The sequence below is a fragment of the Girardinichthys multiradiatus genome, chromosome Y, assembly GCF_021462225.1.
Source record: "Girardinichthys multiradiatus isolate DD_20200921_A chromosome Y, DD_fGirMul_XY1, whole genome shotgun sequence".
NCBI classification, from domain to species: domain Eukaryota; kingdom Metazoa; phylum Chordata; class Actinopteri; order Cyprinodontiformes; family Goodeidae; genus Girardinichthys; species Girardinichthys multiradiatus.
In genome coordinates, this window is record NC_061818.1 from 23,659,868 (window position 1) to 23,677,562 (window position 17,695).

General features: G+C 41.5%; 1 protein-coding gene across 1 annotated transcript; it reads right to left on the reverse strand.

Annotated features, from left to right (window-relative positions):
• Window position 1: 1 nt before the first annotated feature.
• LOC124863679 (heat shock protein 75 kDa, mitochondrial-like) lies at window positions 2-11,753 on the reverse strand. Its single transcript, XM_047358110.1, has 18 exons — window positions 11,557-11,753; window positions 8,521-8,691; window positions 8,352-8,434; window positions 8,107-8,247; window positions 6,877-6,948; window positions 6,519-6,679; window positions 6,307-6,416; window positions 6,146-6,219; window positions 5,248-5,403; window positions 4,901-5,021; window positions 4,739-4,808; window positions 3,991-4,138; window positions 3,682-3,867; window positions 3,467-3,605; window positions 3,296-3,381; window positions 711-856; window positions 549-621; window positions 2-446 (listed from the first exon to the last, which is right to left on the reverse strand). Exons 1-18 carry the CDS (start codon window positions 11,663-11,665, stop codon window positions 345-347), a joined length of 2,148 nt encoding a protein of 715 aa, XP_047214066.1. The 5' UTR covers window positions 11,666-11,753; the 3' UTR covers window positions 2-344.
• Window positions 11,754-17,695: the final 5,942 nt, after the last annotated feature.

Here is a 17,695-nt window from a genome sequence, read left to right on the forward strand (position 1 = left end):
CTCTGGGTTTACTTTTTTGTTATTTCACTGAGTTTGTATTTTCCACTTAAATAACAGAAACAGCTCGGGTACCATCCCTCCATAATCCTATATGCAGTTGTTTTTCAGGATTTTGAAATGTTTGGAGACTTAGAACAACTTTCAAACACCCAGACATTAAAGGAATGGGAGTCCATTAAAAATAAATCAGGAAGTTTGTCTTCAAACCTCTCAAACGCCAACTTCTGCAGCAACAAAGCACTCAAACAGTTTGTATTGTTCTTCCAAACAAGACAGATACTCTTGTCTCCCTCAACCTTCATGCTGCAGGCCACTAATGTCCAATCTGAAATCAGTCTGAGATGTCAGTGCTTCTCCAAAGCTTTGGCCAGGAGCTCATTGAGGCGGGAAATCATGGGCCGTGGGTCATCGTTCAAGCCGGCTGCAATCATGGCGTTGTCGTAGATCTGAAACAAGCAACAATGTAAGCATGATTCTTACAGTGTCAGTTTTACATCTGCTAATCAAGTAAACCTCACTCCCTGTAGATGTTACAGAACCTATTGTACCTGCTCCAGTAACAATCCAGCCAGGTCCAAGTTCGTGTCCTTCAGCGCATACAGCTTCTTGATCAGATCATGTCTAAAGATGGTGAAAAAGGGATTAAACTTGTTGCCTTTAAAAACACATATATATGCAGTGAAATCTATTTTAGCGCAGGGCTCTCTCACCCTGCGTTGATCTCCAGAGTAGGCCGCAGGATCTGGGCCCTCTCCTCGGCAGTGCGGGCGAGCTGCTGGGTTTGAAGGAAGTGGCGGGCTGCGCCCATTTCCAGCACCGTGATCATGGCGAGGTGAGTATCGAGCCGAGGAGTCAGCTGAGAGGCAGAACAAACAATACATCTGTCCCAATTATAATCTGCTCAGTACAGGTTTAAAACAAACACAAGGTGGGGAACTTAACTTGCAACAAGACACTACAGTACCATGCTAAACCATTCACACTCCTCTCAAGTTTAAATAAATTTCATGTTTTAACTCCTAGTTATACTTGCCACAAATATGGAAGAGTGGCTAGAAAGCCAATGTGGAGAAGCGCAGGTTGCAGTTTGTCACAAGCCAAGTTGGGGACACCAAACATAAATTTAACTTTCTGGCCAACGATAATGTGTGTCTGAGACAGGTGAGCTAGTCATGGTTCACCGGAAGGTGGTTGGAGCCAAGTACAGGACAATCCGGGAAAAATACTAATACTAGGACCTTACAGCAGGACAATGACCCTCAGAAAATGGCCTAGTCAAAGTCCTATGCTTAAGCTGGCAACAAGTTATTTAACCCTGACCCAACGTGGTGAGTAGCTTCTCATTAAACATCCATATTGGACAAAACGTCCAGCAAAAATCATCCGGGGAGCTTGCTGAAACTACTAAAGTTGGGTTAGGGTCTGTTCAGCGCATCATTTAAGCTGGGAGGTTAGTGAAGAACCAACATCTTCACTGAAGAAAATGTGGGAAAACAAACACCATAATTTACGGCTATGTTCAGCAGAGAAGGTATGAGCATTTCCGCACACACTCAACGGATTGGGTCTAAACATATACTGCCCCTTTTCCACTGGCTCGTTTTAACTGGGACTGCATGGCTCTGCTCCACTTGGTTTCGTACCAGTTGTGTTTTCATTGACCCACTGAAAGCTGGAGTTATGGCAGCTGAAGCTCTGCCTTCAGCTGTGAGTTTAGTGCGCTGTGCTGCTATTAATGTTACTCTGTGACATTGTCATGATAAAACAAAAATAGAAAATACAAATGTTTGTATTATTGTATAGGCCAGAATGTCTTATGTTTTTCCATGTATAAAATTATTATGAGATAATTATCTAGAACACAGCTCAGCCAGAACTTATAAAATAAGGCTCAGGGGTTCTGATGTGACGGGGGGGTTGGGAAGAGCAGCAGAGAGGAGAGACACCGCTGTCTGGATGATGAAGCTCCAAAGTTTGTCTGAAGTTGTTACAATTTTGGGCTTTAAGAGGAAGTTTTTGTCTGAGTTTTTGGTAATAACGAGGACAAGGTCTTTAAAGAGCAAAACCGTAGACTTCTGACCGCGGTTGGATATTCTGGATTCACTCAAGTCTTCCTCCCGTTTGATCCGACGTTGGCAGTCTGATTACGGGCAGCTGCTCCCTCCTCCTTAAGGACCATCAATACATTTCTGAACCAAACATACTGTTTCATGGTGGTTGTTTTGGGGAAAATGTTTGCATGTCTGAAAGGCTGATTTTAAGTGTGATCAGCTGATTTAGGTTGTTATTAAATACAACACCCTGCCTGCGTGTAATTCAGAAAGCTGATGTGTACTTTTTCTTTTATTTCAGCCTTCCAGGCATAGTTTATGATGTGTAAATGGTAAAATAATATTTAAATTTGACCCGCCGGGCCATTGTGGTCCCTAATATTATTGTAGACGCTCTTGCATTGAATTAACCCTTTTTCCCTGCACTGCCTCAGCGAAAACCTTCTCATTTCTCCTCCTCCTACGGCCAATCAGTGAACAGCAGTCTGTTCACGTCACATGTAGTCCAGACTCAGCCCTGGTTCGACCTGCATCAAGAGCAGGAACCAAGAAAACTAAGTACAAGTACAGGAAAAAAACAGTAAAGGAAGTGCTCGCAAAGTGAGTCGAGTAGGGCCAAATCGAGCCAGAGGCATAAAAAAGCTTTTATTTGCCAAGGAGAATAAAGATTGGACTGTGGAGCAATGATTAAAGGTCACGTGGTCTGATGAGTCCAGATTTACCCTGTTCCAGAGCGAGGAACTCACAAGTGTAAGAAGTACATAAAGGGATGCTCCCATCATGCCTAGTGCCTACAGTACAAGGCTGTGCTATGATCAGGGCTAGCTGCAGTTGGTCAGGTCTTGGTTCAGCAACATTGTGTGCCTAAAAACAGATCAGCCTACTACCTGAATCTCCCGATGGTCCAGGCATATTCCAAGAGATCAATGCCAGGATTCATTGGGCTCAGATTGAGCAAAAAGACGTTTTTACACATGGATTTGCCACCACAGAATGAAGAGCTTAGCCCCCATTGAGAATCTTTGGGATGTGCTGGAGAAGAATTAGCCACAGCGAATGCTTGCCATAATCAAAGCTAAAGGGTTCCAACAAAATATTAGCACGAGGGACTTTTTCCTTCTTCACAATTATGCACTACTTGGTGTGGGTCTGCCACATAAAATCGCAATAAAACACCTTTCAGTTTGTGGTTTTAATGTGGTAAAATGTGAAAACGCCCAAGGAAAAGGCATTCCTTCAGTTACCTTTATGTTGGTGACTCTGGGACCCAAAGCGTTCTTCATCCAGGCCATCAGGTCATCCGCCTGCTCCTGCGTCAGCCGCTCAGATGCTGCAGCAGAGAACAAGGCCCGATTACAGCTGCAACAGAGACACTTGTCCGTTCTGCTGAAACTCAACCTAAAGATGGAGCCCACCTGGCTTGCTGTCCTCAAACTTCTCCTCCTTGTAGTGATTCACCACAATGTCTGTCTCAACTGAGATCAGCTTCTTCTTGTCAAACTCCCTGAGATGAAGCAGGGTCAGCTCGTCAAACTGCTCATAGCAGAACAGGACCTGCAAACATACATAAAACTTCAAGTTCCTCATCTGGCTTCTCAGCTTATTAAAACATTTCTATCATGTGTCTTACCTCCATGTCTTTCTTCTTCATGGCCTCAAAATAAGGCGAATGCTCTGCCAGATGGCGGTTAGGGGCACACAGGTAGTTGATGTTGCGTGTGCCGGCCTTCATGCGGGATCCATACTCCATCAGGTTAGTCTGCTGGCTGGCCGGCAGAGCTGACGACTCAAACCTCAGCAGTTTTGCGATGTCCTCCTGCAGAGCGACAGTACAGGGAGAGACTGCTGGTGGGAATTATGCTCAGAGACGAGGTGATTCCTAAAAACCTGATGTGTAGAGAATTTTTTTTTTTTGTTTTTTTTTTAATTAAAGAAGCACCTTTACATCCTGTTCCTGGGTGGTAACAATGCCCTCCCTCATGAAGAGCCCGTAGTCCTCAAAGAACTTGTTGTACTTCTCCGGGTCCTTCTTGCTTTGGTCCAGCAGGAAGCGGATCACTCGCTGCTGCAGAACGTTTCGAAGCTTTCTGGAGGAGGAGATGAACATCAACACTGGACCAGGCTTCCTGCACACTTCTCGGGTCAGAATTTAAAACTTTTCCAAAAGTTCTTAGATCACAATGAAAATGACTGTATTCATAGTGTTTGGGCTTTCAGTATGGAACATGCAAAAGATGGATGGATGGATGGATCTGGGACATTGAGAGGGTAATAATTTTGGAAATCCATTTTTTTTTTTGCAACTTGCTGTTAAAAAAACAGCAAAAAAAAAAAGTTAACTGGTTTGACAAGAGGATTAGAACATTTTCTTTTGACGATAGTCGTATCCGTTACCTGAAAAATAACTTACATTTGAATCCAAAAATTAAGCAAAAAAAGTTTAAATAAATGAGAACTTAATGGTAAAGGGAGTTTAGAGAAGCAGATTTGTATAAACCTGATAACATTTTAGTTTTAAACAAGACAAACAAAAGCAGTAAAGCTCCAGAATATAAATCAACAAGGAGTGCACATTTTAAGTGACACCAAATGTGAAAAAGTTAAATAAAATAAAGATTGTCAAGGTAAGAATTAGCCACAGTCAGAAAAAACAAAAAAGGTATGAATTGAAAAATACTTCACTGCACCTGATGAGGGCGCTCTCCTGCAGCAGTTCTCTACTCAGGTTCAGAGGGATATCTTCGCTGTCCACCACACCTACAGCCACAAATACAAACAGTTACACTGAGAGAAAATTAAAGGTAGAACTGAATGAATCAGCTGCTGGAAACATTTGGGAGGATGCGGACCTCGTAGGAAGCGCAGCCACTTGGGCAGGATGTCTGTGGCTTTGGTCTGGATCAGGACCTTCCTGCTGTACAGAGCCACGCTGGACCCCATCTCTCTGCTCACGTCAAACATGCTCGGTTTCTATCAGAGCGAAAAAAGCTAATCTTCAGACAGGACAAGGATTTCTACCAACTTTCTGCATGATAATCATCTATAAAACAAAGCCTCTTAGATATTTGCTACATTAACTTTATTCAAATATTTCCCAAATTAGTTATAAAACTGGACGCTCTCTTATTTTATTTCCTCATTTTATCAACTGTAATAAAGTTTACCACCACCAGGAGGTCCCACAAACACTCCTCACCGCATCAGGGACGTAAAAGATACTGCGGATGTTGAGCGGGGCGTCTGCATGGTAGTGCAGCGTGTAGCGTGGCCTGTCGTAGGCCTGGGCAATGTAGCGGTTGAACTCCTCGTGCTGCCAGTCACTGATTTCTTTAGGCTCCATCATCCACAAGGCCTGATGCACACAACCCAAAAAATAAATACATTTAAAAATATATCCATAAAAAGAAAACCCATAGGAACACAATGCTACAGAACATTGACTCAGAAGGTTCTGATATGAGGATTTCTAGGTGGAGATATTACCCAAGCAGCTCCAGTTTAAGTCAGATGAATGTCCTCAAGAAGGTTGCAGAACTATCGCTGCTACTGATTATTGCACAAAGTGGGTAGGAATAATGAAAATGAAGAACTACCTCCAACTTCTCCCAAAACACACATCAGATTGGTCTTGGCATGGATAAAGCAGGATACCATTAAGCTTATAGGGAAAATGGGTGAACTCTGCTGAGGATCTGTGCCGGAATATCAAAAAATTTAAATAAACTCAATTGTTTTTGATGAGAGGTCAGAAATCCAGCAACAATTACACCAGTAGTCTTTGGTTAAAGTGGAACTTACAGGCATTTAGCCAAATACAAGTGGGGGTGTTTGTATATATTTGAGCCTGTGTGGGAATTTGTTTAACATTTTTCTTTAAGTGTTGTTTTTGTTTCTTGTATAATTATTCCATCCTTGAACCCTGAGACTAGAAAGCTGAACTTCATCAAAAAGCTCAAAGTGAACCTTACATTCATGCCCCCGATGACAGCAGACAAACCGGTGACTGAATCTATATAAACATACAGGAGGCTGCAGAGGAGATTAAGTAAGTTTTGCTTTAAAACGATGACAATAATAAATGAACTGGAGCTCATCTGCAGAGTGTTGAGCCTCCGTCCATTCAGGAAGATGGGAAAACTTACAAAGTTGCTGTACTTTGTCACAACCTCTGAAACAGATTCATCAGTTATGTTGTAGTGTGAGTTTTACTGTACACAGATGCGGTCATTCGATCAAGATGCAGCTTGACTTTCACCTTTAACTCTGTCCTCAGAGGAAAACTCCTTACAGTCGTCTTTGAGGTGCAGCACGATTTTGGTTCCCTGCTGAACACCGCTGGCTTCAGCGATCTCAAACACTCCAGAGCTAAAGGAGGGAGTGAAAATATCTTAGGAAAACATTTAAAGTTTAACCTGCTTTTGTCTTTTATAAATGAAAACTGAATAAACGCAGCTTCAGTGCTCTCACCCATCAGAGGACCACTTGTATCCAGGGGCGTCCGGCTCTGCAGAGCGGGAGAAGACATCCACACGGTCAGCCACCATGAAGGCGGAGTAGAAACCTACACCAAACTGACCAATAATGGTGCTGCTAGCCTCTGCCTGGTTCTGCAGGGCATCTAGAAACGCCTGTAATGAAGAAAGGAGGAGAAGGCAAAAAACACATCAGTTATAGGTCGAGTTAAATTTGTTCATATTTCAAATCATTGACATGTTTCCATTTAACAAACGGGTAATTAATGATCACACAGTGCTGAATATTTAAAGTCATATGTCTGCCAAATCAACCAACATTAGAATTTACTTTGTTGAACATAAGCACTGACCTTGGATCCAGAGCGGGCGATGGTACCCAGGTTGGCCACCAGCTCCTCTTCGTTCATACCAACCCCTGTATCCTGTTACAGAAATACAAGGTTTATTGCAGCATGCAGTATCACACTCCCCCACCAGATGGCAGTCTACATTAGAAATCAGACAACAAAGCAGGATTGCTTTTTTGCACAATGTAATATTTGTAGTATACACAATTTCTCCATATCTTGACTTTATACCTACAAGTTTACTTGGAAATTATGTCATGCTACAGCCACAAAATAATTTGAAGAAGTAACAGGAAAACGATGCGGTGTTTTTAAAATGATTTGCTAATAAATCTATAAACAAAAGTCGTACCATAAAATCCCAACTGTATTTAGGTTTGACTTTGACTGGACCATGCTAACAAATGAATATGCTTAGATCTAAACCAGGGGTCTCAAACGCCAGCCCTTAAAGGCTGCCTTCCTGCAGCTTTTAGACGTGTCTTTAGTAGGACTGCAACTAACGATTTTTTTAGTAATCGATTAACCTGTCGATTATTTTTTCGATTAATCGTTTTTTTATTTACTGTTACTGTCATTAACAAACCAGCGCCCACATCTGCAACATTAAATTAACATTAATTAAATTAATTAACAGTATTTAGCGTGTTTAGTTTCTTATTAGGTATGTTTTGTTTTTGTTTTTTACCGCGCTTTCGTCTCAGATATTCATGTAGAGAAGTTGTGCTTCCGTGCCATGCCAGACCGTTTTTGCATATCTTGGAGGTCACTCATCTTTTTACTGCATCTAGGGTGAAGTGCTCCCATACTTTCGATGTCTTTGTTCGTGTTTTTTCTTCTGTTTTCTCGTTTGTCCCCGTTTTCTTCCGTAACTTTTCGTGCTCCGCCATCTAGCTTAGTGCGAATGTATTTGCGCCGCGTATAGATCCGTGCGCGTGGAACGTCATGCAAAACAAGGCCAACTATTAGCTTGATTTCTTCTTCTACTGCTCTAACGGTAGATCACAACGTTCGGTGGCTCATTACTGCCACACATTGGCCACAAATGTAACAGACGGTGTTAAAACAAAATAGACCATACGGCAAAACGTGATTACAAAGCAACTAATCGATGACTAAATTAGTTGACAACTATTTTAATAATCGATTTCAATCGATTAATTGTTTCAGCTCTAATCTCTAGTCCTGCACACCTGAAGTAAATGGCTAGTTATTGTCCGACAGTGTGGGTACCTGAATTGTAAATGTTCCTTTAGCACCATCAGTCTGCAAGTGGATTTCCATTGGAGCTGTTTCCCCGCCGGCTGTGATCCTTTTGTGCCGCAGCTTTTCCAGGGCGTCACTCCCGTTAGAGATCAGCTCCCTGATGAAAACCTGATAATAAAGAGGGTGAATCAGGAAGGAGGTGCAAAGCAGCAGTCAATACACATAAACAGAAAGTGGAGTAAACGTCTTTCCAATTTTACACAACTTCTTACCTCTTTCTCTGAGTACAAAGACCTGGTAACAATGTCCAGAAGTTTCTTTGTTTCAGCCTGAAATTCATGTTTAAAGGAGCTACCTGAAAAAAAAAGTGTTGAAAGAGTCACACAGAACTCATGAGCCTTAAAGTTCAAGAAGCAGAGAGAACAAAAGCAGCCCAGGCACCTTGCACAGACTCCGTATCACTGATGATTGTGTGTAGAAGTTCCTCCTCTGGCTCCTTTTCCACTTCCTGGGTACTGTAGTGAGACTGCTGGCTGAAGTTCAGAGAGGACCACTGAGACCTCCACACAATGGACCGGCTGCTCCACCTCTCCTGCTGTCTAACTTGAAGGTCTAATGATGGGAGGACAACGATTAAGACTGATTTACGAAGAAGAGGTGTTACTCTTTTGATGCATTTATTTTGGAAGAAAAATAAATTTATGAGACATCTTCTACCTTTAGCAGCATATCTTAAATTATCAATAAAAATGTTTGCCCTTTTTTAGGAAGCATATTATGGATTTATTCCACGCAAGGTCAGCCAGTCTTAGTGTAACTAAATACACTACTTTAATGTGGACACTTTTCAAAGCTATCAGAATTTAAACATATTAATCTTTTCTGAGTCCCTGCCGAGAAGACTAATGTGCTTATGTTGAATAAAATGTACGGAAAATACAACAATTGAGTCATTTTCAAAGCTTCTTGTTTTATCCATTTTTAATCAGACTATATAAACAAAGCAGGTTCAGACTGTAAACTCTATAGGCTGAAGGGATGAGCTCAAATTATCTGGAACATATTAATTTGCAAGTGTCAAAAATGTGGATGAAGCACAGAATTAAAATCCATTTTGTAGTTTTGGAAAAACTCTTCTGATTATGAAAATGGCACTCTGTGGAGCAAGTGGATGTTTTTTTTGCAGCAAGCTTTTTTAAATTCCTTGAGACAGAAGTCACTATGGGAAAGGTGACAAATTTTCCTTTGAATTGGGGAATAAATTGTTGATGTAGCATTAAGGTGTGGTTATTTGTTTACCAAAACTGTGGAACGTAAGAGTGCAGTTGGGCGCCAGAGTGGCTGATGTCAAAAGAAAGGTACACAACCGCAGCCTTGAATGGTTTAAAACTTAAAACCAATTCGAGAGCTTGAAGGAGATTCACAAGGCGTGGACTGTGGCTAGAGAGCTTCAACAGCCACCACCACACACCATCATATCCAAGACATATACAGGTCCTTCTCAAAATATTAGTATATTGTGATAAAGTTAATTATTTTCCATAATGTAATGATGAAAATTTAACATTCATATATTTTAGATTCAATGCACACTAACTGAAATATTTCAGGTCTTTTATTGTCTTAATACAGATGATTGTGGCATACAGCTCATGAAAACCCAAAATTACTATCTCACAAAATTAGCATATTTCATCCGACCAATAAAAGAAAAGTGTTTTTAATACAAAAAACGTCAACCTTCAAATAATCATGTACAGTTATGCACTCAATACTTGGTCGGGAATCCTTTAGCAGAAATGACTGCTTCAATGCGGCGTGGCATGGAGGCAATCAGCCTGTGGCACTGCTGAGGTCTTATGGAGGCCCAGGATGCTTCGATAGCGGCCTTTAGCTCATCCAGAGTGTTGGGTCTTGAGTCTCTCAACGTTCTCTTCACAATATCCCACAGATTCTCTATGGAGTTCAGGTCAGGAGAGTTGGCAGGCCAATTGAGCACAGTGATACCATGGTCAGTAAACCATTTACCAGTGGTTTTGGCACTGTGAGCAGGTGCCAGGTCGTGCTGAAAAATGAAATCTTCATCTCCATAAAGCTTTTCAGCAGATGGAAGCATGAAGTGCTCCAAAATGTCCTGATAGCTAGCTGCATTGACCCTGCCCTTGATAAAACACAGTGGACCAACACCAGCAGCTGACACGGCACCCCAGACCATCACTGACTGTGGGTACTTGACACTGGACTTCTGGCATTTTGGCATTTCCTTCTCCCCAGTCTTCCTCCAGACTCTGGCACCTTGATTTCTGAATGACATGCAGAATTTGCTTTCATCCGAAAAAAGTACTTTGGACCACTGAGCAACAGTCCAGTGCTGCTTCTCTGTAGCCCAGGTCTGGGGAATGCGGCAACTGTAGCCCATTTCCTGCACACGCCTGTGCACGGTGGCTCTGGATGTTTCTACTCCAGACTCAGTCCACTGCTTCCGCAGGTCTCCCAAGGTCTGTAATCGGCCCTTCTCCACAATCTTCCTCAGGGTCCGGTCACCTCTTCTCGTTGTGCAGCGTTTTCTGCCACACTTTTTCCTTCCCACAGACTTCCCACTGAGGTGCCTTGATACAGCACTCTGGGAACAGCCTATTCGTTCAGAAATTTCTTTCTGTGTCTTACCCTCTTGCTTGAGGGTGTCAATAGTGGCCTTCTGGACAGCAGTCAGGTCGGCAGTCTTACCCATGATTGGGGTTTTGAGTGATGAACCAGGCTGGGAGTTTTAAAGGCCTCAGGAATCTTTTGCAGGTGTTTAGAGTTAACTCGTTGATTCAGATGATTAGGTTCATAGCTCGTTTAGAGACCCTTTTAATGATATGCTAATTTTGTGAGATAGGAATTTTGGGTTTTCATGAGCTGTATGCCACAATCATCCGTATTAAGACAATAAAAGACCTGAAATATTTCAGTTAGTGTGCAATGAATCTAAAATATATGAATGTTAAATTTTCATCATGACATTATGGAAAATAATGAACTTTATCACAATATGCTAATATTTTGAGAAGGACCTGTACAACGGTCCTGTCAATTATTAGTCATCTAATGAACAGGGTTGCATGCGACGGCAATGTTCTGTTGAATATTGTGAGAGAAATCTGTTATTCCAGTCCTAACTCTTTCTCTGTTGCCTTACGCAATTGTCTGGTGAGTTGGCTAAGAGAGCCTACTGCAGCTTTGTTCACTTATTGAACTAAAGTAATGAATAAATTAACATCAGTGACATTCAAAGTTGTATCCGTATGTTTTTTAGTTCATAAATATGTTTGCTACAAGCTCAAGCAGAACAGACGATGTTTTTTGTTTTTTTTACTCTGGTTTTGTTTCCTCGCAAATAATAAAACATTTCTAACCTCGCAAGATGAATGTTATTAGTAAAAACATACAGTTTACAATAGATGTACCGAAGCTAACTGAGATAACACCACCCACCTCCCGAGACATTTAGACTGCTCAGTCCTCGAGCACAAGGCATTAACCGTAAGTTGGTCCTGTGAGCGGAACCGAGGACGAACCGAGCCAGGCCGAGACAGCGGTACATGCTGACAGATATGAATTAACAGTGGGAGATCCAAACGACGAACCGAGTAGGTCACCAGACTGACGGACACACACACGCTGACCGGTGAATGGCGACGGCGCTTGAAAGTGACGTCAGCAAGGTGTCTAGAAATCTGCCTGATAGGAACTGGAGAGGTTTTATATTGTTTTTATAATGTTTGCGTTAATACACTGTTTTTGAGTATTTTATTTAAAACATTTATCCTGAATATTTATGTAGTTACTGTTAAGATTTTAAGGATACTACTCCAGTGGCGTAGTTTTTCACTGAAATGTACACTGTTTTCTGACTGCTTTCGTCTCCTGTAAACCATGTAGAAAACTGCGACGCGACAGTCCCTCTTTCAAAAGCTTGAACAAGTGAATTCAGTGAGGTTTTTAGGTGTCAACTTTGATGAAAAACTTACTTGGAAACAGCAAATAGAATCTGTTCCAAATAAATGTAAATAAAAGTTAATTTGCTAAGATGTCTTTCGGGTCAGGAATGGGGGCATTAATAAGTGTACTGTTGGGAGTTTATCAGGCTCATGAGATCTTCCTTGGATTATGGTTGTGTAGCATACATGGCAGCATCTGATTGTCATTTGAGGAAGCTTGATAGAGAACAAACACAGGGGTTGCGAATATGTTTTGGAGCTTTTAGATCATCTCTTTTAGCTGCTTTACAAGTTGACACTGGTGAACTTCCTTTAAGGTTAATACGAATGAAGCAAATGTATATATATATATACTGGATAAACCTTCAGAGGCATAATTATGGCCATCCAACAAAGGCTGTGCTGCAGGACTGTTGAGAACATCATAAATCTAACTACAATATCTTTGGATGGATTAGGAATATAGAAGCTCAAAGTTTAGGTCTGACACAGTTTCAATATAGTTTCACAGTTCCACAATCACCGATTCTACCATGGTTATTTATCACACCAGAAGATGACCTGCCAATAGGAAAAATACTTAAAAAGGAAAAGACTCCAGAATTGGTTATAGTTAAAGAACATTTTGAAAAGTTTAAAGATGACCTTGTGATATATATACAGATGGGTCATCTGCACCACCTAAGAACTGATCCAGGTCCAAAAATACAGTGCTTAGACACTTCAAACCTGGACCAGATTATTCTTTAAAAATAGCAGAATCTTTCACACCAAGTTTGAGATTTGTGAAAGTTTAATAAAGGGACAAATTAGTGTTTTTTTGTTTTGTTTTGTTTTATTGACTGTTCAAAGCTGGAATTGATTATTCTACACTAATAGCAGAATGTTTAAAACCCAATTTGGGGTTTGTGAAACCTTTATTGGATTTGTGAAAGTTACATAAAGGGCAATATCAGTGTTTTTTTTTTTTAAATGACACAACAGAGCAACAACCTCCTCGCCCCCAAAACTTGTTCACTGAACACATCAGAGGATATGTAATCATCTTATTCCGGTGTCAAATTGTTTTGTATAAATGACTACAAGCTGCTTTGTTGAGGCTGGTTGCATATAGATTTCCATAAATCCACAAGCCATTTAACAGGCTTCAATTAAAAATAATTATAAAAGAAACTGAAAGAAAGTACTTCAGCTACATGAACTTCCACCAGACATCTAAGTGCAATAATCGTACAGTCTGAACCAGTTAGCAATGGTGAGAGTATGAGTAAAATGATTTGGAGGAGCAGAATATTAATCCAGTATTAATGTAACGTGATGTAAACATGTCTGTCCGACTTGTGCATAAATTGTATTTGAAAGAGAAAATCAGAAAAACGTTTTTTCACATCTGAATTGTAAAGAGTTGTAAAATGTCAACTGATACTTCCAAAGTAATTGATCAAAACTCTTGATCTAAATTCAAATTCAAAAATACTTTATTAATCACAAAGGTAAATTAAATGTTGTTGTAGTTAATATCATGCAGGTTTCTTCAAAGAGCCATTGTAGATGCTGATGGTTGTGGGCAGGAAGGATCTGCTTACAGCAGATCTGAAGAAGCCTCTGACTGAAGACACTCTGTTGCTGTAGGACAGTCTCATGAAGAGGATGCTCAGGGTTCTCCATAAAGTTCTTCATTTGGTGGTTCCAGAGGAGTCATCAGAACAGAGCCAGCCTTCTTTATCAGCTTGTTGAGTTTTTTGAAGTCCCTGGCTCTGATGCTGCTTCCCCAGCAGATGATGGTAGAAGAGATCACACTTTCCACAACAGACTTATAGAAGATATGCAACATCTTGCTGCAAACACTGAAGGACCTAAGCTTCCTCAAGAAGTACAGTCTACTCTGTCCCTTCTTGTAGATAGCTTCACAATTGCATCTCCACTCCAGTCTGTTGTCCAGGTGAACACCGAGGTATTTATACTCCTCCACCACCTCCACTTCTTCTCCCATGATAGAAATAGTTTTTGACTTATTCCTGTTTCTCTTAAAATCTACAATATTCTCCTTTCTTTTAGTCACGTTCAAGATGAGATGATTGTTTCCACACCATGCCACAAAGCGGTCCACCTCCTTCCTGTACTCAGCTTCTTGTCCATCTCTGATCCACCCCACGACTGCAGAATCATCCGAATATTTCTGCAGATGACAGCAGTCTGTCTTGTACTGGAAGTCTGAGGTGTACAGAGTGAAGAGGAATGGTGAGAGTACGGTCCCCTGTGGTGCTCCTGTGCTGCTGACTACCTGGTTAGACTCACAACCCTTCAGTCTCACAAACTGTGGTCTGTTTGTCAGGTAGTCTTTGATCCAGGAGATTGTTGAGGCCTCTACCTGAGTCTTCTGGAGTTTCTGACAAAGAAAATCAGGTAGGATTGTATTAAATGCACTGGAGAAATCAAAGAACATGATCCTCACAGTGCTGCTGGCTTTGTCCAGATGACAGTTGTTTGTTGAAGCAGGTGTATGATGGCATCTTCAACTCCAACTCCACAGCGATAAGTAAAATGAAGGGGGTCCTGATAGTTTGTTTGCTTACTCAGGTGGGCCAACATTTTGGATGTCCTAGAATAGACTGTTTAGAAACATTAACAGATAGTGCTGACAAATACTTTTATAATCTGATAATTCAAAGCCAAAATAAATAAGTCATGGACTTCTAAAAAATAATGTTTTAACCTGTTCTGAGTGTCTTTTAAATTCTGTTGTATATGTGTATGACACATTTAGGGCAAGTAAGGAATTAATGGATTTGGGAGTTTGACCAATATCAAAAAAGATGCCAAAAACAAAGATGAATTTACCCAGCTTCATAATAAAGATTTCACAAATCTTCCTTCTGCCCCACAGGTTTTTGTCCTCTCTAAGCTCACCTTTAGGACAAAGACACCTGCTTTGTTTATAACACGTCCTGTCTGGCAGTGGCACTCAGAATTGTTGTCCATAACATTATTAAGTAGGCCCAAATTTCCATCAGCTTAGTGCTGAAAATATAGAAAGTGATCAGTTTTTGTTCCCTCAAATGCAAGACTGGAGATCAGCATGCAACTAGACTATGAAATTAAAGACCAGAGACTAAAATACCTGCCTACAACCTTCTGCAAAAACAATGCAAAAACTAAGGGTTACGTGTCAAAACAGGACCATTAAAATATTTGTGCTTACTGTACATTTTCTCAATCAATCGGGCAGCTAGGGCTCATGCTGCTAAAGTCCAGACCAAGAGGACAATGGATCATATCCCAGCAGTCCTTATACTACTGCACTGATTCGCTGTTTGTTAAAGGATAGATTTTAAAATCTTGTTAATGGTGAGACACTGAATGGTCAGTCAGTCATTTTCTACCACTTATTCCATAGTGGGTCACAGGGGACCTGGTGCCTATCTCCAGCAGTCTATGGGCGAGAGGCAGGGTACACCCTGGACAGATCGCCAGTCCATCGCAGGGCAACACAAATACAACCAAGCACACACTCAACATACACCTAAGGTCAATTTAGAGTGACCAATTAACCTAACTGGCATGTCTTTGGACTGTGGGAGGAAGCCAGAGTATCAGGTGAGAACCCACACATGCACGGGGAGAACATGCAAACTCCATGCAGAAAGACCCCAGGCCGGGAATCGAACCCAGGACCTTCTTGCTGCAAGGCAACAGTGCTACCACCGTGCAGCCCTCACCCCACACTGAATGGTCTTGGGACTAAATACATTTTAGAGCTGCTAGTCAGGTAAACAGAGAGCTACTGATGCAGTATTCCCAGGGCCAGAACTAAACAAGGAGAGGCAGCATTTATGTTCTATGATCCTCAGTTCTGTACCCAACTCTCTGAAAACCTGAACTAAATCAGGACTAAAAGCATAGTTTCCTGCAGCTGTCCCATAAAGGTTCATTTTATTATATCTTAACCATTTAATGTTTTTAATTTACAATACATTTCTTTTTATGTGAAGCTTAAATTCTACCATTAATCTCATGTTTTGGTCTCTTTTAATACAATATAAACATACATTGCCCAACATATTTGAAACCCAACAAGGAGCTTTGTAGGGTGCCTACCTGATTTTACAGAAAAGGGTGAAATCCTGCCAGGGTTAGGGTAAACAGCTTATGCAGTTGGTGCAGAGAATGGAAGAACGGTTAAACTGCAGAGAACCCCAGACTGTGGTGCCTCAGACAGGTTTGGGAATATCTACAGTACAGACCAAAGGTTTGGACACACCTTCTCATTCAAAGAGTTTTCTTTATTTTCATGACTATGAATATTGTAGCTTCACACTGAAGGCATCAAAACTATGAATTAACATGTGGAATTATATACTGAACAAAAAAGTGTGAAACAACTGAAAATATGTCTTATATTCTAGGTTCTTCAAAGTAGCCACCTTTTGCTTTGATTACTGCTCCACACGCTCTTGGCATTCTGTTGATGAGCTTCAAGAGGTAGTCACCTGAAATGGTTTTCCAACAGTCTTGAAGGAGTTCCCAGAGATGATTAGCACTTGTTGGACCTTTAGCCTTCACTCTGCGGTCCAGCTCACCCCAAACCATCTCGATTGGGTTCAGGTCCGGTGACTGTGGAGGCCAGGTCATCTGGCGCAGCACCCCATCACTCTCCTTCTTGGTCAAATAGCCCTTACACAGCCTGGAGGTGTGTTTGGGGTCATTGTCCTGTTGAAAAATAAATGAAGGTCCAACTAAACGCAAACCGGATGGAATAGCATGCTGCTGCAAGATGCTGTGGTAGCCATACTGGTTCAGTATGCCTTCAATTTTGTATAAATCCCCAACAGTGTCACCAGCAAAACACCCCCACATCATCACACCTCCTCCTCCATGCTTCACGGTGGGAACCAGGCATGTAGAGTCCATCCGTTCACCTCTTCTGCACCGCACAAAGACACGGTGGTTGGAACCAAAGATCTCAAACATGGACTCATCAGACCAAAGCCCAGATTTCCACTGGTCTAATGTCCATTCCTTGTGTTCTTTTGCCCAAACAAGTCTCTTCTGCTTGTTGCCTGTCCTCAGCAGTGGTTTCCTAGCAGCTATTTTACCATGAAGGCCTGATTCACACAGTCTCCTCTTAACAGTTGTTCTAGAGATGTGTCTGCTGCTAGAACTCTGTGTGGCATTGACCTGTTCTCTAATCTGAGCTGCTGTTAACCTGCGATTTCTGAGGCTGGTGACTCGGATGAACTTATCATCCGCAGCAGAGGTGACTCTTGGTCTTCCTTTCCTGGGGCGGTCCTCATGTGAGCCAGTTTCTTTGTAGCGCTTGATGGTTTTTGCGACTGCACTTGGGGACACTTTCAAAGTTTTCCCAATTGTTCGGACTGACTGACCTTCATTTATTGAATGGCCACTCGTTTTTCTTTACTTAGCTGCTTTTTTCTTGCCATAATACAAATTCTAACAGTCTATTCAGTAGGACTATCAGCTGTGTACTGTATCCACCTCATGCACAACACAACTGATGGTCCCAACCCCATTTATAAGGCTTGAAATCCCACTTATTAAACCTGACAGGGCACACTTGTGAAGTGAAAACCATTTCAGGTGACTACCTCTTGAAGCTCATCAACAGAATGCCA

Bases quoted from the DNA above. Each gene is read 5' to 3' on its own strand.
- LOC124863679 (XM_047358110.1), bottom strand. From the start codon at position 11,665: ATGTACCGCTGTCTCGGCCTGGCTCGGTTCGTCCTCGGTTCCGCTCAC. The intron at 6,949-8,106 runs GTACCCACACTG...TTTCTGTAACAG, and splicing joins AAGGAACATTTACAATTCAG to GATACAGGGGTTGGTATGAA. The intron at 857-3,295 runs GTAACTGAAGGA...TCTGCCTCTCAG, and splicing joins CCAGAGTCACCAACATAAAG to CTGACTCCTCGGCTCGATAC.